The sequence below is a fragment of the Capsicum annuum genome, chromosome 12 (assembly GCF_002878395.1).
Source record: "Capsicum annuum cultivar UCD-10X-F1 chromosome 12, UCD10Xv1.1, whole genome shotgun sequence".
In the NCBI taxonomy this organism is placed as follows: Eukaryota; Viridiplantae; Streptophyta; class Magnoliopsida; order Solanales; family Solanaceae; genus Capsicum; species Capsicum annuum.
Window position 1 is genome coordinate 6,679,108 of NC_061122.1, and position 23,352 is coordinate 6,702,459.

The window sequence follows — 23,352 nt, forward strand, 5'->3', positions numbered from 1 at the left end:
TATATATATGTCCTATCTAAAATTAACTTCTTGCATAAACTACTCTACAAAGTCTTATATCTCCCTCCAAACTTAAAGGAGCTAATTCGTTCAGAACTCAGTTAATTGTCTTTATATTCGATTCATTATTTTCAAAAAATAGCGAAAAAAAATAATGTCGATTTCGCTTGAAGCATTGGCCATGATGGGAGTTGATTATGTTAAAGATGGTATTAGCTTAGAAGAATTTGAAGAACATGAAGAACAAGTGCCTCCTTATTTGTTACTTGATGATGATCAAGAAGATTATGATTATGATGATGAAAAATTCTTTTCAAGGAAAAAAAATATTCATCAAGAAAATCCTCCCACAAGAAAATTATATGAACATTCTTTTTCTTCTCAAGAGTTTTTTCGTAAATTTGAAAATCACGATGAACTATTGGCACCAGTCCTACATTTTGTCTCTATGGACCGAGGAGAAAAGGGGCCCGACGAAGGGAAGAAAAAGAAGCCTTTAATTAAAAACCAGATTAATTTCTGGGAATTATTGAAAAAGAAGGATTTAGCAAGTATTTTGGAGACTAGTAGGAATAATCATTGTATAATGTCGTCGTAATTGTTTTTTTTAGGATTCATATAGTCGATTCCAACTTGTTTGGTGTTGGTGGTGTTGTGGTTGTTGTTGTAGTTCTAGAATCCCTAACTCAAACCCAACTAGTGAAGAAGGTATGAGCGGAGCTAACAGGCGCAAGGGGTTTCATCTGAATCCTCGATCTTAACCGAAAGATTTCAGTATTGTATTTAGAATCTAATTGTTTATAATGTATATATAGTTAATATTGAACTCCATTGGCTTCCTCATGTGCTTATTTAAAAAAAAAAATCAAATTTTCTGTCAAAATTCTGACTTCTTCACTGTATATGAGCAACATATTTATATGTAACCAATTGATTGGGATCATTTTGCATGGAAGACAAATGATACACAAATTATGTTGTTATGTGCAAAGCATTTTTACACAATAATTGTGTAGTTTAAACTTTTTATAATGTCTTAAAAGTTGAAAGCCATGTTGTAATTAATATATGTATGTTACCATACTTCTCAAGAATTTATGTAAAATATATTTATATCATCAGTGTGTATAAAACATTTTTTTTATGTTTTATTAATTCTCATCACTTTGACGGTCGTCTTGAGCGACATCTTCAGTCCATCGTATTAAAATCATTATTAGCGGCGATATTCAACACAATATATACCACTCGGCGTATTCTCCGTGGCTTTTTAAAGATAAGACGGTGTTATTACCCCGTCATTTATGACGCTTTACTGGAGTGAACTGATAGTGTGAAGATTCTTTTACGCTCTTAGAGTAATAGTTGAAGATTTTAACATAAACCAACTAGCAGGTTGACAAGAAAAATTGGGCCCAATCCTAAGTTTGTGGAAAGGCCCAATCCAAATTTTTCCTCCTACTACTTTCTGTTGTCAATTCCCTTATTTGTCTACAAGGCCCATTTGGCTAAAACATAGGGAAAAGGACAGAAACAGCACTTCAAATTAAACTATTTCCTTGAAAATGGTCATGGAATTTAAATTTCACTTTCTAGCTATTTTAATTTACTAACTGGTTTTATACCGTTTTTACACAGCTTTTATACAGGTTTTATATAAATCTTATACGTAAATATTCTATACGGAAATTATACAGTTTTGATACATAATTTATATAATAACTGTACATTTGCACTTCAAATTAACCTATTTCCTTGAAAATGGCATGGAATTTAAATTTCACTTTCTAGCCATTTTAATTTACTGACTGGTTCTATACCCTTTTTACACAACTTTTATACAGGTTTTATACAAATCTTATACATAAATATTCTATACGGAAATTATACAGTTTTGATACATAATTTATATAATAACTGTACTTTTTTTTACACGTTTTATACAACAATTATATAATTAGTATACACTTTCTATATATTATACATATACATATTTGATAGAACTATACAATTTCTATACATATATCTTATATAGATTCATATTCTATTTAATAAATATATCGTTTTTATATAATTTAATTATTATTTCTAAAGAATAACAAAAAGCAGAATATTTGATCAATTTAAAAATTTATAGTAAAAAAATATTGTAATATTTTTAAAAGGGTCGAATTGCCCAAGTTGAATATTGTATCAATATTGTATATAGACTGTATCAGTTCGTATATGAACTACGTGGATCAAAATGATCCAAATTGAAAAAGATTAGAAAATGAATATAAAATGGCATTTGTTTAGCCGACCGGACATTATTTGTCCAAATGCCAAACTTGGACTATAATTAGACTATTATTTTTTAAAAATTTCATAGAGTGTACTTTTTCCTAAAACATATTCATCAAAAGGCCTATTTGGATTGATCTGTTAATCAAACACCAAACAAGTTTTCGCACTGATTGCTCCAATAACTTTTGTTCTTTTTTATTAGTATAAACAACAGAAATCTCACATTTAATGAAAGTAATTAAATAGTATCCCAGATTTAGTTTCTCGATTCCTAATTTGAAAAAATACATATACATGTCTCTGTATCTTATACGTTAGTGCAATGTATGAGGTAACCACTTTGCCTAAAATTAAGAAGATAAAATCAAATAAGGTAAACCGTTTTTCCTATAATTAAGGAAATCGAATCAGCTATCATTATTCTCTAACTTAATTAACGGTACTCATTAATTTGCTGATTTGGTGGATCCTTAAAATCAGTAACATTAACTCAAATTGAAATTTTTTTTGGTAATGTATAATATTATCATTTCTAATGTGTGCGGTTAACATAATCAAGGCAAGTTATGCTACCATTTTTAATGTATGATATTACCATTATAATGTATGAGGTTAAGTCAATCAAATTAAGTTATTTTTTCATATTCTAATGTATCAGATTACAATTCTAATGTATAATGTAAAAAATTATTTCTCCATTCTAATGTATGAGTTACAATTCTAATGTATAATGTAAAAAATTTATGTGTAGGATTACCACATTCAAGGTAAATGATATTAATATTCTAACATATAATGTAACCAATCTAATGTATAATGTAACCAATTTAATGTATTATGTTAACACCATTAAGATAAGTTTTGTTATATATGGGGTTAACGTAGTCAAGGTTATATTACCATTCTAATGTATAATGTAACCAATTTAATTTATAATGTAACCAATCTAAAAGGATAGGAAGAAGCTGAGGGAGGTGGTTTGAGAATTTGGGAGATTTTACAGATTAGGTCACCACGGGAAAGAGCGTATCCTCAAAAATCGGTTTGGAGTGTAGGGGCGTCAACTTCGACAGCGAATGAACAGCCGTTTTTGACTTCTTCCACAACTCTGGCGCTGTATTTGATGGCGAAGTGGTGAATCTGTTGCCGGAAGGTTAGCCGGAGACGATGGCAGGAATGCCGGAGACGATGGCAGGAATGCCGGAGTTGGTAAGTTGAAAAGGCGTCGAATTCGCCGGCAAATAAACGATCATTTTCGGCTTCTACCACAACTTTGCCGTTGTATTTGGTGGTGAAATGGCGTATCTGTTGCCGGAAGGTTAGCCGAAGACGGTCGCAGGGATGCCGGAGTTGGTAAAGTTGAAAGGGCATCGACTTCGACGGCGAATAAACGATCGTTTTCGGCTTCTACCACAACTCTGCTGCTGTATTTGGTGGCAAAGTGGCGGATTTGTTGCCGAAAGGTTAGCCGGAGACGGTAGCAGGGATGCTGGAGTTGGTAAAGTTGAAAAAAAAAATCTCAAAATTAAATGAAGAAGGTGATGAAGTTAATCACTTTATTCGGTTAATGTTTGATAACTGAAAAATTTGAAACCTACCATATCACGTAAACTTGATTTTAGGTGTATAAAAAAGAGTACAATTATGGTGCAATATACAAATATTTTGGAATGTATGATGCGGAAGAGAGAGAAAGACTAAAAGAAAGGAATTTTATAAAATTAATATGGGATTTTTGTAATTACTTTTCAAAATAGTGATTTTATGTAATAAGTAATAGTTAACTCGTGTATATATGTAATTTTTGTTTTTATAACCGTGAGGTGTCCCGGCCAGTGTTTTTAAAGGCAGACTGGCAGAGGCATAAGGCGAGACATTTTACCTGGTATGGGGCGAGGCGTAAGCCCCAAGGCGATGAGGCGTAAGTCCCACGGGTCCTTTAATTTTTAATATTTTAAAATTAATACTATTAGAAATAAATATTTTTTAAAAGAGATAATCACCCAAAAAGGTAAAATTATATCAAAAGTATAAAAAGAAATAAGTGGAGGATGCATCTAAAACTATTTCAGCAAAAAAATAACCAACGTCACATAATACAACTGATATATAAAGTCATCTTCTCACATAATAACCTATCATGTCCTAAAAAAATACAAGTTGGTATAAAAAAATAGTACATAATTAATCAACCCCCACCTTCTAGTTACTCGATCAATATAATAACAAACCTATTTACCATATATTATATTTTAAAAGAGAGCTAAAAAAGTAAATTTGAAAACTAGTCACTATATGACTTGCAAAAATCTAAAAGAAAAGAAAGGAACTAGAAAGATGAAAGTGTGTACCAAATACCTTCTTGAGTAGCGGAACAATCAACATCCACCGACAAGTACGTTTGAAAGTGTGAGTTTTAAGTTTTCTTTTACTTTTGATTTGAGTATTTAGGTACTTATCAATCACATATTTTAATATTAAGTTTAATTTAATACTATTTAATAGAAAAAAATCATTTTATTTTGTAAAGTTCTCTGGGCTTACGCCTAATTTACGCCCCACGCTTAGGCGAACGCCCCAACGCTTAGGCAAACGCCTCTAATTTTGGGGTGTTCGCCTTTCGATACTTTCTCCTCCCCAAAACGCCTCGATGTGTTTTTGGCTACGCCTTGCCTCGAAGCTCGCCTCAGACTGGCTTTTAAAACACACTTTCGGCCAACTTTTGCGCAGCTCAATTAAATCCATGATCCTTTCACCAGCAATAGATATCAGGTAACTCTGTCTACCGAGGTTAGGACAGATGGAAAGAATCCCATATTATTTTTATTTGTGACGAAATTTGAACTTGATATAAAGTTCTCTACCCACCTTATTGACACGATGGTCTTTAACTTTTTTATACATGTTGCTTCTTTTATGAAAATTCACTATGACCTCATTCGCTCGTTTAGAGAACTTTGGTTTCACTCGACATAGTTCTGTTGGAATAAGTTATGCGGCATAAGTTATGTAGTATTTTATGACCAAATTCGTTCAGTATAAGTTCGATTGCAATTAAGTTGTCTTTGAAGAATAACTAGTGCGTTTTAAAATTAAGGGAAAAGGGTCAAAAATACCCCTGTACTTTCATAAATTGGTTATATTTGTACATAGTTAAACTTTATGGTTAAATATACCCCCGCCGTTACTAAAGTATGCAAATATACCCCTCTATTTAACGGAAGTCTACAAGGGCTAACATTTAGCTGACATGTACTCCACGTGGCATGCCACATCAGCACACTTTTTTTCCACTCACACAAGACCCCATTTTCCTTCTCTTCTACACAGAATATACATACATAACACACCCATATACACACACATATACATCCATATACACCATACACACGCACTCCTTTTTTTTGATATTCTCATTTTTCACATAATATACCAAAGGAATACAAACACCCATAGGATTTTTGCGAGAGTCTCCATTCTTTTTCTTTTCTTGCTCCTAACGCACACACAGAGAAGACACTTACAATTCACACACTAATACACACATATCCGATCTAGCGAAAAGAGAGGGAGCTTGAGAGAGAGTGAAGCAGCGAGTGAGGGAGCGAGACACCCGAACTCGTTCCGGCGGTCAGATCTCGCCAGCGATTCGACAACGACCAAGACATTATTTTTCTGTCAATTCCGGCGACTAGATCGCATAAGCAGGGACTGGTTCTGTCATATATGGGTGTGTTGTGTGTGTATATTCTGTGTAGAAGAGAAGGAAAATGGGGTCTTGTGTGAGTGGAAAAAATGTTGCGCTGATGTGGCATGCCACGTGGAGTACATGTCAGCTAAATGTTAGCCCGTGTGAACTTCTGCTAAACAGAGGGGTACTTTAGTAACGGCGGGGGTATATTTAACCCTAAAGTTTAACTAAGGACAAATATAACCAATTTATGAAAGCAGAGGGACATTTTTGACCCTTTTCCCTAAAATTAAACTTTTGTCTCGCTCAACATAAAGTTCGGTAGGAGTTAAAGTTCTGCAGTAGGACATAACTTGTACATTCTGAAATTGAACTTTCGTCTCACTCAACATAAATTTTATAGGGATGAAGCTATGCAGATATAACTTGGATGATATTACACCGCGGAAATATACGAAATTTCTATATTTGAAAACAATTTAATATAAACTTTTCAATTTAATGACGTGTTTTTATAGCCACAAAAATCTCATGGCATATTTAAGACAACAAATTTCAAAATTCAGAAATCTCCTTTCTTTTTTTCTTTAAACTCCGTGATCAGTCAAGCACCATCACATAAACTGAAACGAAAGCGAAAGGAAGTCACTTTTTCACTTTTTGCCTTTTTGGTACTTATCCAAAAATTACAAAAAGCATATTTTGTTCATTTCCCTTCTACCATATCTCTTCTTCATCAACTCCACACCACATATACTATTTCTATGAATTCATTAATATCAATTTCCCACCAAGTGTTCAAATTTCTCAGTTCCCTTTAGCAACTGGTAATATAACCTCTTCATACATTCAATGGACCAGAACTGTATCATGAGAGCAAAATATCTTCCATAAACACAAAAAAGTGTCAACAAAAAGTGAAAAAAAGCAACTCGTACCACGGATATACCAACGAATTCATATGTTCTATATGTATAAAGTGTCTAGGCTGCTATAACTTTTCACATGTCAAGAATTTTCTATCGAAAATGGAAAGAAGAACAATGCACGTGATGTAGGGGCGGAAGAATGAGTATAAATATACTTGAGTCTTCACCATTGTCATACAACTTACCTCACTTTAAAGCCTTTTGCGACTTGACAGATAGAGAGAAAGAGAGTTGAAAGTCATGTCAGTTGATGCTCTTGCAATGGCGGGTGCAGATTACACAAAGTGCACCGTTCACTTTGAAGATACTAAGGAGCAGATGAGGTCGGAAAGGACACCACAGTACCTTCTTGCCGATGAAAGTGATGGAGGGAATCATGATCACGGGCAGTTGTTAGGAGGACAAGCAAGGAGATGGGCAAACAACAATGTTCAAGCCGAGGCTACAGCATCTGCAAATGTAAAGCCAGCTTCGAGTCTTGGACAAAAAAGCTGTACATGTCAGTAAAAGTATCTAGTGTTTTTCTCGGACTCTACAAATGTTGTCGTGCATGTATCAGATCCTCCAAACATGCACGTACCTGCTAGCATTTTTGAAAAGTTCGAGTAACATAGCCTTTGTATGAGGATTAAGCTTTCCTTGTGATGTAATCACACTACCAAAGATGTGAATTGTTCCAGGAATGCATAATCATTTAACAATGAATATGGGAAGCAAACATAAATAATGTGTTAGATCATCACTTACCATAGCAAAAATGTAGCCGTTTTCCCTGCAGATATCAACAAAGACGAAAAAATAAATAATTTACTTATGTATATGATGCAGTCATAGTGTGGATGTGTCAATACAATATCAAGAATACAAGAGAGCCCCCGAATCCAGATAGAGCAAAACGCAAATCACTATAACAAATATTGAAAACAGAAGAAACAAAAAGAAAGTGGATATATTATGTCGCTGCACAGCCAATCATACAGGAAAAAATTGATTAAATAAGAGAAGTATAGGAGAGAAAAAGATACAATCAAGATATGGCGCGAGCAATATTAAAACGTGGATCGCTTGCCATTTAACGACCAGCTCTATGCATCAAGGAGACTATTACAGGAAATTATGTACTTGTTTGGAGTAACATGTTTTTGTTATCTTCCACCAGACAATTCAACTGCATCTTGATTATAGATTGAATCTTCGCCCCAATCAAACCTTCGTTGTAGTCTCTCGTATTCTTGCCTACGTGTAACTTCGACATGCTGCCATTCTTCCCACCGCTCAGCAAGCCCTTCTCCTTCCAGCATTCGTACTACCTCTGACATTGCTGGACGGTCCTCTGGCGATCCTTGAGTGCACAGCAATGCAACTTGAATCATCATCTCTACTTCATCCATGTTATAGTTCCTATGTAGGTTGCGGTCCACAATTGCATCCAGCCTTTTCTCCCTTTGTAGTTTTTTAACCTTCAAGACGACACATGCAGCCATTTCAGTAACCAACAACAATAACAACGTACCCATTGTAGTCCCACAAAGCGGAGTGCAGGGAGGGTAGACTGTTCGCAAACCTTACCCAACCTCAAAGGTAGGGAGATTGTCTCCGATAGGCCCTCGGCTCCAAGGAAAAACAAGCCAAAGCAATCAAGAAAAAGAAGTAACGGATGTGAAAGCATAATAAAGCATGCTGAACAGTAACTACATCAAAATAATAGGATAATCGAACTACAAGAAACATCAGATAGTAACAAAAATTGGACAAGAAATTATAGGATGGATGGATAGCGAGATAACACACAACGGCCTACTAACCTTCTACCCTAATCTGTGTCCTCCACAACCTCCTATATAAGGCCGTACCTACAGGAAGCTCGTGTATTCTCATTGTTATTTCACTTACCTTACTCCTAAAAAGAGTGTCCGACTAAAGGGGCTCAAGCATGTAGACCTATGTTTGACATGCAAAGCATTATGTGGAAAATGAGACTTCTCGTTCCTCCTTCACGTTGAAAATAGAATTACAACACATATACCAAGAAAGTTAAAAAAAAAAGAACTACGTATATAATTCATGAAAATGTCTCGTAATGAACAATGAACCATCAACCAGCATGCAGCTTAAAGAAGAATGGAAGTATACTCCGTGAACGTAAGATAGTAAAATAAACTTAGAAGAAACTGAATAATTTTAGAGGCCACGGTAAACAATGCAATAATTGGATAACGGTAAACAATGCAATAATTGGATAGCCATTAGGAACTATATGCAGATCAATAAAATTGCAAGTTAATAACAGTCATTGAGTTATGTACACTCACATGGTCAAGTAACAAGACGTCGTCTTCTTCTTCTAGGCGTGAGAAGTCTATTGCGCGTTGACCAGTTACAATCTCCAAAAGCATGATTCCATATCCAAAAACATCAGTTTTTTCTGATGATTTCCCAGTGGACAAGTACTCGGGAGCTATATGGCCCATTGTACCCCGAACTTGGGTTGTCACGTTGGTTTTCCTAACATCAACTAACTTTGCCAAGCCAAAATCACCAACTACGGCCTCAAAATCTTCATCTAGTAAAACATTAGCTGCTTTAACATCACGGTGAATAATTTTTGGATTACAATGTTCGTGCAGGTATTCAAGTCCACGTGCAGTGCCCAATGCCACACGCTTTCTGGTTGGCCAAGCTAAAACAGACTCCCCAGGTTTAAGTTCTGCAATTAATAAAAAACTACAAATAAGAAGCCACCAAAAATCTCATCACCTCTGGGAGATAAATGTTGAATTTTCAAGTTTGACCGACAACTGCATGTATCATCTTCAATTCATGCAACATTTTCAAAAAAATGAAAAATGATGAATGCAGAAGAATGGATTCATGAACTCATTTAAGCTCTCATTATGAATATCGGTCAATTCATATTGCGAAGTGAGTTCCCACGTGATGATGTATAATCCAACAATGGCTCTTGAAAACTAAAGAGAACTAACTGTTCAAGAACTAAAATGCTTCCGAGTATATTAGGAATATGAGTACCTATGCAAATACAATCCTTTATTATCTGTTGAACTTGTCCAACTCTACTTTTCACTAGGAAAACCCCCGAAATCTTACTCATGGACCATGAGTCATGGTGATACTAGTCTGATGGCATTTACAGCTATATTGATTATTCAAAAGTCAAAGGAACTGATAAATAAACATGAATTAACTCTACAACCACAACCTGGTACTTGATGCTTGCACAAGTTAATCTACTAGAAGTGGCACTTCCATAGTGCCTCCACCGGCAGTTTAAAACATAACAAGGACAGATGTCCTTTTTGGTCAAATAATCTTATTCGTTATTTACATCATTCACAAGGACACGTCCCCTTTAACGTTCAGGATAGAGAGGGTGGACGAAAATGATGCATGTAATGGTTCCTAGTTTAGCTGAAAATCATAAGCATTTAACAACAAAATTCCGGACTTAAATAGAAACTTAGCTGAGTTTGGTGCAAAAAAAACAAAAGAAAAAGGTGACCACAGGACAATTTGATATTGAGATACACAAGGAAAGCCTTGGGCAAACTGCAAACCAAGATGTAAGCACTGTTGTGGAAAAAAAAGTACCTCGTAGACGATAGGCAACACTTAGGTTCTGCATATACGGGTACACTAGCAAGCGTTCAGTTGGTGTGGTGCAAAATCCTATAAGCCTCAAAAGATTTCTATGAACAGCAACACTAATCATCTCAACTTCACGCTGAAATGCAGCATCTCCCCCGGGACTCTCATAGTCAGTTAAGCGTTTTACAGCAACTTTAGTGCTGTCATTGAGCACTCCTTTATAAACCTTGCCAAAACCTCCCTGTCCAAGAACATTCTTTTCACTGAAGTTATCAGTAGCAATTTGCAATTCCCTCCATGCAAATCTCCTCAATTGACCAAATGGAATTCGTCTGTCAACCTCACCTGAGCACCCCGAACAGACACAAGAAAAATGTCACAACATATTCAAAGGACCTATACCTTCTCATAGAGCAAGTGAACTAAATTAATGCTGATTAAGGAATGAGTCTCCAATGTAAGATGGAACTATGAGATGCAGCAACAGGTAACTACTTTAGCCTCTCTTTTTTTCTGGAGAGCTAACACATGCTCCCTCCGTTTCAATTTGATTATCTAGTTTTGACTAGCCACGGAGTTTAAGAAAGTAAAGAGACTTTTGAATCTTGTGGTTTTAAGCTAAAGATCTGTGTAATGTACCAAAATATCCTTTAACCTTGTGGTCCATGCTACATGAAAAGTTGAAATTATAGAGTGGCCAAAACGCGAAAAAAAGGCATTTTATTGAAACGGACTAAAAAAATTTAATTGAAAGAGAAACAAACTGAAACGGAGTAAGCGTTTTTTTGATGGGCTAACAACACATATAGATGGTAATATTGAGTAAAATGGGTGATAAGGACCTGCAACATCAACAAAGACTTCACGCTTGTAGCCTTTGTTCCTCCCCCGCCAGAAAAATAGCATTAGTCCCCCAAGGACGATAAGTCCAAGAAATGCACCAACAATACCAATTACGAGACCAGTCTTTGATTTACTGGAAGAACCTGCCAGGATTTCAAGTTTAGAATTTAGAATTGGCCACGGTGCATAAATTATGTGACTGCCAAAAATCTCCAGCACACCATAACTTCTTGTAGTTCAAAAATGTGGTATTTGCTCTTTCAATTACCTTCACTTTCAGATACACAACGATGACTGAAGTTTGCGCCACAATTCAAATGGTTGTCTGAAAAACTAATAAGCAAACTGAGTTAAACTAATATCAACAGTTCTGACTCCGCAAAAGAGGCAGGGGCTATTATAAGAACAAGTGTTCAAATTATTAAGCAGTGTCAATCTGTCATCTATATTAAATACTGTAAGAATCGAGCTCTGCATACTTGTACTTCGGGACATGGAACAAGCTGTCGGGAACTTTTCCAGTAAGATCATTTAAAGCAAGTTGACTGGCAAAGAGATATCACTCAGTCAGGTCAATATCACTTGGCACAGGTTATAAACACATCAAAGATCAGACTAACCGAATTACTTACAGGTTAATCAAGTTGGGAAGACGTGAAAGTGACTCGGGGATAGTCCCGGTTAGATTGTTTTGACTCAGAAACCTGTTCAAAGAAACATTAAAATAGATTCCAAAGTCAAACACCAAACGTAAAACTCAGTTCTAGAAAACGTTAATCAATGAGATAATATTACTTACAGAAACTGAAGCTTTTCTAGATTGCCTAGGGAAGCTGGTATTTCACCAGATAAACGGTTTTTTTCCAGATCCAACATGGTCAAGCCGGTTAAATTTCCTAGTGCTTCAGGAATTGTACCAATTATTCCATTTCCTTGCAAAGAACTGCAAGTATGTTGACAGCCCAGTTAGTAAGTTCAATACATAACACAACTAAGGACGTGAAAATTGCTACGAGTTCACAAATCTCACTAAAGTAGAATTCCTGTTGACAAGGATGAAAACTATAATTTTTAAGAAATCTTAGCGATATTACCAGTTATGACCTTAGAATCTCATCAGAGGCATTACGAGAATAATGTGGTAACGGATAAGAAATAACGATGAAATATCCAACACTCTATCAAAAGCATGACCAAAGACACAAAAATGTTGTTTCCAAATTATTAACTTAAAAGTATACTAATCTTTAGTTGGAAAATTGAGAATCGAGGGGTTTTCAACGCATTACCACCAAAATTGCAGTTAGATTTCCACACATGATTGTGTGGGTAGGAAAGTAACACTATTGGAAAAAAAGTAAGATCCCAAACCAAGCACGAGCAAAGACGCAAGCAATCAGCAGTCCCCAAACAAGAACAGTAAGTAATGTGCCAATATCATGAGTAAATGAATAGCAACTTAATGAAAGGAATGGATAAATATAGACTTCTAGAGAAGCACATAACCTATCAGACTATTTTTATTTCACTATCACAATATTTGAAGGGGACCCTTGTGGTCCGGCCTTCCCCGGACCTCGCGCATAGCGGGAGTTTTAGTGCACCGGGCTGCCCTATCACATTTCCACCATGGTTTCAAATTAAGAGTTCAATGTTATGTCCTCCTCTTAAGACCAAGAAAATCAAAATTATCATCCTAAAATCAGCAACAAGCAACAGTTTAGACCAACAGTATCCTACCGTCTCATCATCAGATTTTTAAGCAGAAGTATGAATATCAATAATCCGATTGAGCTTCTAGGCCCGGATACGAAAGCTAATGTAAAAGAAGAGACAGTTAGTAGTCACGGATAGACCAAAAAGGAAGGCCAATTACTCAACGATCCATGTTGCTACCCAAGTTAACATTCTGTCTTTTTTCAAACAAAACAAACCCAATATTACTGAATTTCACTGGTACACCCAATATATGCTTCCCAGAATGTTCGCAAACTGGAATTCCAAATACAATGGTGAATGTGCTAAACATTTCTCCTAGTCCAGAGGTACTAAAATGTGAAGAACCATTTGAACGTACATAGTCGTCAATTACTAAAAGTAAAAGACAAAACCACCTTATCTGAGGATCCCATTTTTAGTTCAATTTACTTAACTTCCACCACCTCTTCAAACTTCTTGTTTCACCTTGCCCATTGATAATACTGCAAGTAACCTAGTTTCATAAGTGGAGTGATTTATCTACTGACATTATGACTAAAAGTGCACATTTCAACTCAAATCAAAAAACTAAAAGGAGTCTGGAGTTATGAAATTCCATGAAACCTACACAAGTACATCAGAGATACACATTAGCATACAATCAAACATAGTTCAACAAATTTTCAATACGTACAGAGTATTAAGATGCTTTAGAACACCTAATCTTGGAGTTAAAGTGCCAGTGAACCCCATATATGACAACGACCTGCAAATAAAGCTCAGACAACATTAAAAATAACATTACAGAATGGTAGTTGACCAAATAAAGCTCAAGTTTTTGGGACCATAATTGTATCAAGTACATTGGTGATCAATATGGCTCTCACAGTAACTTCAACTTACACCATCAGGACATTGCTGTTATCGTCACAAGTGATTTTTGACCAAGTGCATGGATTAACTTGATTCTGATTCCAATCAGGAAGTTGATCACTCGAAGCATTTAGCGAACTCCTCAATGCAAACAGCGCATCTCCTAATCAAATGTCAGAGATTACAAAATAACGACTGTCACACTCCTTTACGAACAGAATAGGACATTATTTAGTCAGCACAAGCAAAATGTGGACAAAATGAATGAATGAATGAATGAAAATATAATGAACCCAGAAAGAATGATAAAATAATCTAACCCCTCTAAGTTTTTCTACACTTTTGAATAGATAGAAGATTAATCGCAGCAAAGAGTATCTCTTTGTTAGTTTGCTAACGTGGAAAACTGGAGAAGTATGTACCCTGAGGATCAGGTGAGACAAATGAGTAGAGACATGCTAATATCAGAATTGCGAGGAACAGTTCCATATTGCAGTTGCTGTTCAATTCCATAGATCAAGTTACCTTGTTCACCTTCATCACTGTAACATAAAGCACCATCTTCCTTTAGTTATATTTACCTCCAGCAAAACTAAAAGCATTATCTTCCTTGGTAATAACAGATGGAAGTTCATCAAAATATATTAGAAAGAGTACTATGGAAAAATATAGTATAACCTCAATGGCAACAGCAAAGCCTGATTAAATATGGAAAAGAGATGTCTGATGCAAGAATAAGAAGAAAAAATATTGGTAATGGTATACTAAGTTGCTTGGACTCTCCGAAAATGTTGCCGCACCCGTGTCGGATCCTCCAAAAATGCGCTACTTTTGAAGGATCCGACACGCACCCGATTACATTTTTGAAGAGTCCGAGCAACATAGATGGTATAGATCAATCACATGAAATTATAATAACGCATTACAAAGTGTCCATCTATCAGCAATGTGTAAAACACGTGAACATTAAATAACCGACATACTTCAAACTACAAACCCGATATGAGTAAATGGTAGAAGTATTGCAGAATCGTAGAGCTATTAGGAGTTGAAAGAACAACTAAACACTTGTCTTCTCAATCCAAACAATTCTTCAGCTACTAACTATAATGTCAACCATCCCAAGGAAGAATTGATTCACAAATTTCAAACAGTTAATGAACCTATCCTTTTCTTTCCTGGATAAAAAACAGATATTTTTCACCAGCAATTCTTTGCTTGTCTATCAGAGAATGGATCACAAGAAATTCATGATATGCAGCTATCCTGATAAATAATTCCTCCGTTTTCTCAAAGCACATCAAGTGAGTAATGAACTATAACAAAGGCTTACAGTAATTTGGTAAAAGGGGAAAGACACAAGTTCTTCAAAAGAAACTTCAACAAATGAAACAAGTAAGGTTGTAGATAAAAACTGAATATGCAAATAATCAAATCTCCTTCTCAACCATAGTAAGTCCAAAAACTTAACCAGACTCACAAAAATCCAAGTTAACCAACAACAACAAGAACAAAATACCTAGTGTAATCCCATAAGTGAGGTCTGAGCTTGTAGAGATAGAGAGGTGGTTTTCGATAGACTCTCGGCTTAAAAAGAAAAAAGCATTTCGTCTAAAGGGAATACAGAAATGAAAGACAACAACGAAATAATGCAAAATGGAAAACCGTACACAACATACATAACAAAGAACAGTCACAACAGAATAATACGATAATCAAAGCATAAAAAACCACAGGTGACAACCGAAATCCAAGTTAACCACTCTACAAATATCCAAGTTTTTCTTCTTTCACTGTCCTTTACACCAATCTTGAACACTTTAAATTTGCCTTCTTCTATATCACCACATGTAACATAAAAAAACAAACAAATTCAAACAATTAGCAACTGCCCCCTATTCACCACCCAAAAAAGAAAACAACCCCACATCCTCTATTCACAAAATCCATCAAGAACAAATTTTTCCAAGCATAAAGTTCACTTTTTTTCTTCCACAACTCAAGTCAAATCAAAAACAACAACCCCACATCTTCAATCCACAAAATCCATCAAGAACAAGTTTTTCCAAGTAAAAAGTTCACCTTTTTCCTTCCTTAAGTCAAGTCAAATCAGAAACAACAACCCCACCACATCAAAAGCCAATAACATCACTTTTAATACACCAAGTAAGTAACACCAGAACAAGAACAAGAATAAGAAGCTGGATAAGTTAAGTTACCTTTAAGCAAGAACCAGACTTTTAAGCTATAAGAGAACAAAATTTGAACCAAAGATTGAAACTTTTGCTTTGTATTAAACAAAACACAAACTGTACAAACCAAATCTTGGAGAAAAAACACAAAGAAAAAAGCTGTTACTAAAGAGAAAACTTGAAGAAAACTTCTATCTTAGCATATGCTTCTTTGCAATTATTACTAGTACTAGTAATGTTTTAGTCTACTCTTCTTGTCTCTCCCAACAGTATTTCTTAGTTACCACCCCCCCATCCCCACATGGTGGCTAACTGGAAGTGGACCCCACTCCATTTTCCTTTCATTTTTGCTGGTAATAGTGAAGAAGGGATTAGTAAATGGAAAGGTGTTTGGTGTTTCACAGTAAAACATATAGGTAGAAGTTTACTTTTAGTTAGAAAATTTATTCCGCATGAATCTGAATTACATCGATCTAGTAATTTGCTATTTACTAAAAGTTTTAGATTCAAGTTATGAAAGTTATGATCTCTTGACAGGAGATCTTTACTTCATATGTAGTAAATTTGCTCGTCGTGAATCTCAATTAGTTCGATCAACATCGATGCTATCGGTGAAAGAGTTGTCTTTTTTCATCGGAAATTATTTCTAATTATAACTTTCGGATATAAGTTATAAAAAATTTATGATTTTTTGATGAAAATCTTTACTTACGTGATGTAAACCTGCTCGGCATGAATCTCAATTTGTTCGATCTACAGGCGTTATCAGAGGTGAAAGACGATTTGTTCTTCGTCGTAGTTCTCCTTTTACTTGGCTTCAAGTAATAAAAAATTATGATTTCTTAATGGAGGGTCTTTACTATACTTAGAGTAAATCCGCTCAGCACGAGTCTGAATTAGTTTAATTCATATTTATAGGCGGCGCTAGAGGTTATGAAAAATTTTAGGTTTACTGATCGAGGATCTTTGCTTATAGTAAATTTGCTCAACATAAATTTTAATTAGAGGGCGATGTTAGAGGTGAAAGAGAGTTTATTCTTCACCATAATTCACTTTTGGTTAAAAACATTTCTTGACAGAGGGCTTTTATTTTATCCATAATTAAACCTACTTGACATAAGATGAATAAGTTTGATCTATGTGTAGTGCTGGAGGTGAAAGAGGATTTATTTTTCGTAGTAATTAATTTTCAACTAAAAGAAACCTGTTTAAGTTATTACTCATAATTTATGACTTTTTGGAGAGCTTTTACTTTTACTTTTACTTATGGTGAGCCGACTTGATATAAATCTGAATTAGTCTAATCTATAAGTGGCGATAAAGGTAAAAGAGGGTTCGTTCTTGATTGTAAAACCACATTATATATATATATAAAACGAAATTACTTTTTATGTATATATATAACAATATTACCTCTTCTTAATTTTTTTATATATTTATATTTAAATTTTAAATTTATTTGATAAAAATTCTAACTCGATTACTAACTAGATCAGTGTGACTTAAATATCAAATGCTAAAATTAAAAAAAATAATGGGGGTTATATTATAAAAATAAAAATAAAAGATATTTCTTACTGGAGGGTCCCTAATTTTAAGTTATTCTATTAAAAAATTCTTCCACTTCAAGAAAGGGGGAAAAAGTTATATGAACTTTTCTTTAAAAGGAGCATCCAAAGTTTTTGTTAGTCTAATTAAGGTCTTATGGAATGAAATGAAGAATAAAATTCTTGTACCCCAAAAATTAAAAAAAAAAATTGTGAAGAATAAAATTGTACTATAAGATCATGAAAGAAAAAAAAATAATTGGAATCACAAATATAGAATTTCAAGTTGCATTAAAGCATAAAAAGTGTACCAAACTTCTTGTAAAGTGGCAAGGAGTTACACTTTACCTCCTTCTCAAATTACTTGACCTATTTATTTTTTACACAATATTTAAGAAGAAATTAATAAAATATATAAATTGACTAATATAATCCTATCAAACTCACATTAAATATTATCATCAATTATTATTATTAATTATTCTTTCATTAAATTATTAAGGATAAAGTTAAAAAAAAAAAGTCTAATTATCTCTTAATTCTGTAAACATGTCAATTATTTTGAGATAATTTTTTTTTAACAAACATGTCAAGTAATATGAGATGGAGAGAGTAGGAATTAGAAGGAAAAAATTCAAAAATAGCAACTATACAACCTTAATTGTAACTTTTATAACAACAGTTTCATAATTACAAAAATGGCAAATTGTATTTTGTATTTAAGTAAACTGTTGTTATACAAATACATATACAACAAGATTTACTGCTCTTTTTTTACTCAAATTAGTTGAGTTAAATAAGAAATAATTATCGCATCTAATTAAATTCCTATAAATTACTCTTATTTAAATTAGCAGATTCCTTTTCCTAATCAGACTCAAATATAAAGATTATTATTTCCATGATCTTAAAAATTTCAAAATATCATTCTCTTATATCTCTAACTATTTTTTCTTGTTAGTTAGTTTTTTTTATTTCTTTTTCTTTTCCATTTTTTTCACTTTATTTTCTCTCTTCTACTTTTCTTTTTTTTTTTTTTTTTTTTTTGTTTTTGCTTTTTCTTTTTACTCTTCTATCCCTATCTTTTATTTTAAAAAAATAAATATCTATATCATATATACATATTCAAAAAATATACAAAATAAATAGACATACAGATCTGCATATGTATTTACGGTAAAAAACATACATATATATCTGCATATGTATTTACAGAAATACATATCTAACTCACATATATATATATAAACATATAGGACACAAAATCTTTATAACAAAAATGACAATTATATACGTATACTTATAGGTAATAAAAAAATTCATGATACATATCTTATAAAGTAAAAGAAAACAAATAAGTACATATGTTGCCCTCTAAAATGACATAGTCTGTACAGTTCAAAGACAAATCCAACACCATATAAAATACATATAGCTCTGCATATGTATTTACATAATATATACCTGATCTATATGTATATTCTTATTTTATATGAGTCACCTTTGTATTTCGCACGTACATATATACAGTATAGTTAAGTTTGTTACTGTTTACTATGAACATGATACGTATTTCGTAAATACATATATATGTTTTGTACTGTAAATATATATCCAAATCTGTATGGCTATGCATTTTGTATATTTTTTGAATATGTGTATGTGATATCCATATTTGTCTTTTCAAAATAAAAACCAGAGATAGAAGAGTGAAAAAAACAGAAAAAAAATATAAAAAGAAAAAAACAAAAAAAGAGAAGTGAAAAAGAAAAAAAGGGAAGAAGGAGAAATAGAAGTGTAAAAATAAAAGAAAAATAAAAAAAAAAAAAAAAAGGAAGAGCAAAAATAGAAAAAAAAAAAGAAAAGAGAAAAAAAAAAAAAAAACGAAAAAGAAAAAGAAAGTAAAGTGAAAATAAAAAAAAATTAAAATTAAAATAAAATAAAAAAATAAAATGATAAAAAAATAAGATGAAAAAAAAGGGTAAAAGATATAACTATATTTGGGAAGGTGAAATTGTGGAGTGAAAATAGAAAATGTAAAGTAGTAATAGTAAAACATGCACTTGCTTAGTTAGTGAGTAAAATAATATTACTCTTGTTATAAATTATAATTTTATAAAAGTATTGCTATTTGTTGTAATTATATTCTTACATATACTACTTTTTGTAATTTCTACAATTTCCAAAATTTGTATGTCTTTTCAAGACTTTGAAGCTTGCAAAAGTCAAGGGCATAACTCTACCCTTTTTAACAATTTTTGGGTCTATGAACTTACGTTGATTTACAAGATACTTCCTTCGTTTATTTTTACTCGATTTATAATGAATTATATACTTTTCTTGAGATTTTTTTTAGTGAAGTGTTTAAGAAATATTAAATAAAGTGAATATTAATTAGTATAAAGTCTCAGTGGATTTGAGAAGCGATTTAAAAAAATGAGTAATTAACGTTAAGGATTTTTTTGAAAAAATCCTACATAGGTAAAAGTAAGTAATACATTAATTGAAATTTTGAATGAATGCTCTTTTTGTTCAATTTTAACTGCTATTTTAGCTCAGTTATATTTGTCCTAGAATAGTTCATTTTGAAAATTTTAGATTAAAGTCGATTATATTTTCAACTATAATTTCAACATTTAAAAAGTATGCACAAAATTTAAAAGGAAAAATCAATTTATCTCTACCGAATAAGGATAATTTATTATTTTTAATGAATGTAAAAGAAGTTAAAACCACAGTTAAAACGACACTAAAATAGTGAGTATAACATTAACTTTTATTGAGTACATTAAGAACCATTTTTTAAATGCTCAAAGTTACTTTCCCAATGAAACAAGAACCAAAAGCCTATTACACTATAGTTTGTCACTTCATTTTTACCTTAACTTAAAAATAGGATTAAGTTTGACTTAAATAACAAATAAAGAATTCCAATAATATTGACTAAATTAAATCTTTTGACCCTTTGGACCATATCAATTGAGTGCTACTAAGTATATTGATTCATTATGTATAATGATTTCATTAACCTTCACAAGATAACTTAGAAAACACTTAATTTGATCTTCCCTCTTCATTTTTTTTTTGTTGGTAGAGAATAGGGAAAATATTTATCTATATTTGGTACATGTGTTTGGTCAAGTTTTTAGAAAAAAAAAAAAAATCATTAGTGATTTTGAATAGTAGGAAGAGTTATTTTTGCAAGCTAAAATAATAAATGTCATTTCTCTGTAAGTAATTCAGGAACATTTCGTCAATCACAAATTAATATACTGATATTGATAAAAGTATTTTTCTTTTGAAATTGAAAGTCAAAATTTACGACTCTCTAAATTATTAGTTGTTTTAAAAGAAATCATTTTTAATTAAAAAAAAATACTTCTCAAAATAATTAGATTTTAAAAAATTTACCACAGAAATTATACTAGAGCAATAGACACAACCTAAAGTGATTAAGCTAAATATATATTCAAAACACGTGTCTTGCATTAATTTCTTGATAGTCAAAATTACTACTCTCTAAATTATTAGTTGTTTTGAAATAAATCATTTTTAATAAAAAAATATTTCTCAAAATAATATTTTAAAAAATTTAGCACACAAATTACAATAGACACAACCTAAAGTGATTAAGCTAAATTTATTTTCAAAACATGTGTCTTGCATTACTTAATTTATTATAAATACTCAGTGCAGATATAGCTATTTTATATAACCTACTAATATTGCTAAGATAATAAATCCTAAAAAATGTTTAATGTGTGCAATTTAATGGGTCCAACATGTCAACAAATAGAAAGAAAACTTGATTATAAAATGGAACCATATGTCTTATTTTTAAATTCTATACCTAACTATGGAATTGGATTATTATAATTAACATTGGAGTAATAAATAAAGTATCCACTAGTTTCTTCATAGACACTGAAGCAATCAATATAATTATGACAGAAAATTCTCCAACAATTTTTTAACCAATCAAATTGTCAAAGAGCAAATCCATAATGTGTACTAGTCAAAGTTGTCAGCCTTTTATTTACTTTTATTTTAATAGTCGTATTGTTTTCTTGCCAAATATGATAATGATGTGCTTAACATCAATATTAGTATGTAATTTCACAAGGAGATTTAAGATGGATACTATTTTCTTCATCTCATTTTATATGATATCATTTAATATTTAAAATTTATAATCTAAAATAATTTTTAGATATTGTATGATTGTAAATTATTTCATCAAGAGTAAAATAAAATTTTAAACCTAAGTTATTTTTAATTATAATTAAATGATACTCTTTGTGGGGCGGATTGAAAGAAATATGATGTTACATAAAATGAGATGGAGGAAATATATACATACACAAATTTTATCTTTACCTATAAAATAAAAAGGCTATTTACAATAACCCTTGGCCCAAAATAAATATTTTTAAAGTAAGATTGCAAAAATAATACTATAACCAAAAAAAAAATTGCTCTCTTAAAACTATAATTGGCTTCTTTTTATCTATGGATTGAGTTCGGCAGATGCAATAATTTTTTGTGCATTCATTAAATATCAAAAAAGTGCTTTAAAAGTCAAGATAGATCACTAGTGAATAGTTAAGATTAAAAACATTTAATGATTGTATATTTAAACAAATACTAGCATATTTTGTAATTAAGTGATAGTTCATTCATCAAATAGTTGAAATATTATTCAAACGGTGGGATGATTGAGATTCTTTTTGGATTTGAATCTTTAGGAATATTCACTCCTAGAAACAGGGGTGGAGTCAGCTTTCCACGAAAAATTATATGATTTATATATGATTAAAATTATTTTTTATATATATATATTTATAATAGCCGTTGAACCTCCTTCGACTAGTTTTATGTCAATATTAAATCCCTTTAACTAAAAGTTTGACTCCGCTTCTACCTAGAAATGGACTATCTACTAAGTGTGAATCCGAATTTAGCTAAGCTCCATGCGAGTATGGAGTACCAAACGCTACTTGCAAAAACAAAAATAAATGAGTGGCAGAACATATTAGATTTTTAATTCTTATAAAAAGAACCAAATAAAGAAAATGGAAGAAAATTTATGGTTGGATATTTCTTGATATATAATTTATCTTCTTTTCTTTAGAATAAATTTGGTATTATGTCATTTTCAAAGAACTTTATTTTTATGTAAATTATACAATATTATTTTTCTATAAGTTGGCTAATGTCCTTTTACGTTATGCATCTTATTTACATTCAAAGATTCAAAGAAAAAATAATTTAACTTTAAATGCCGTCACTACTTCTCATCGATTTGAATTGCACCGAAGTTCTCATTCAAATTTTATATATAAAAATTCTAAATAAAAACTCAATTTTCAGTGAATTCAAATAGAGGTTATTTCTCATACGCAAGTAATATCATATAAAATAATTTAAAAAGACAAAATTAGAATTTCAACATAAAAAGAGATGGATGAGCGATAATTACTGGGGATGAGATAATGACTGGCGCACCTGAGATACTATCTTATGTTTATTTATCCAACATAGTAAATAAATTGAAAGATCATCTTTTTATGTTTTTAATTTAGAAAAAAAAAAACATTTTTCAAAAGAAAAAAATACTTAAAAACATTTTCCTTCGTACTAGATCTGGATTTAATGCACTTTAGTCAAAGTTTCTCATCCAATTATTT

At 32.2% G+C, this 23,352-nt stretch overlaps 1 protein-coding gene across 5 annotated transcripts; it reads right to left on the bottom strand.

Moving 5' to 3' along the window:
• Window positions 1–7,837: 7,837 nt before the first annotated feature.
• On the bottom strand, window positions 7,838–17,000 carry LOC107850707 (probable LRR receptor-like serine/threonine-protein kinase At5g10290). Of its 5 annotated transcripts, none has more exons than XM_016695419.2 (12): window positions 16,831–17,000; window positions 14,349–14,468; window positions 13,957–14,089; window positions 13,748–13,819; window positions 12,155–12,298; window positions 11,988–12,059; window positions 11,835–11,900; window positions 11,624–11,688; window positions 11,355–11,498; window positions 10,516–10,857; window positions 9,219–9,613; window positions 7,838–8,366 (listed from the first exon to the last, which is right to left on the bottom strand). In XM_016695419.2, exons 2-12 carry the CDS (start codon window positions 14,437–14,439, stop codon window positions 8,052–8,054), a joined length of 1,839 nt encoding a protein of 612 aa, XP_016550905.1. In that variant the 5' UTR covers window positions 14,440–14,468; window positions 16,831–17,000; the 3' UTR covers window positions 7,838–8,051. The 5 variants fall into 5 exon arrangements, with proteins under 5 accessions (XP_016550905.1, XP_016550904.1, XP_047256617.1 ...); XM_016695418.2 differs by lacking the exon at window positions 16,831–17,000 and adding an exon at window positions 16,146–16,558; XM_047400661.1 differs by lacking the exon at window positions 16,831–17,000 and adding an exon at window positions 15,671–15,691.
• Window positions 17,001–23,352: the final 6,352 nt, after the last annotated feature.

Coding starts and splice junctions, on each gene's coding strand:
- LOC107850707 (XM_016695419.2), bottom strand. CDS start 14,439: ATGGAATTGAACAGCAACTGCAATATGGAACTGTTCCTCGCAATTCTG. Junction 12,299..13,747: donor CTAAAGCATCTTAATACTCT/GTACGTATTGAA, acceptor ACATACTTGCAG/TTCTTTGCAAGGAAATGGAA. Junction 12,060..12,154: donor CTAGAAAAGCTTCAGTTTCT/GTAAGTAATATT, acceptor TTCTTTGAACAG/GTTTCTGAGTCAAAACAATC.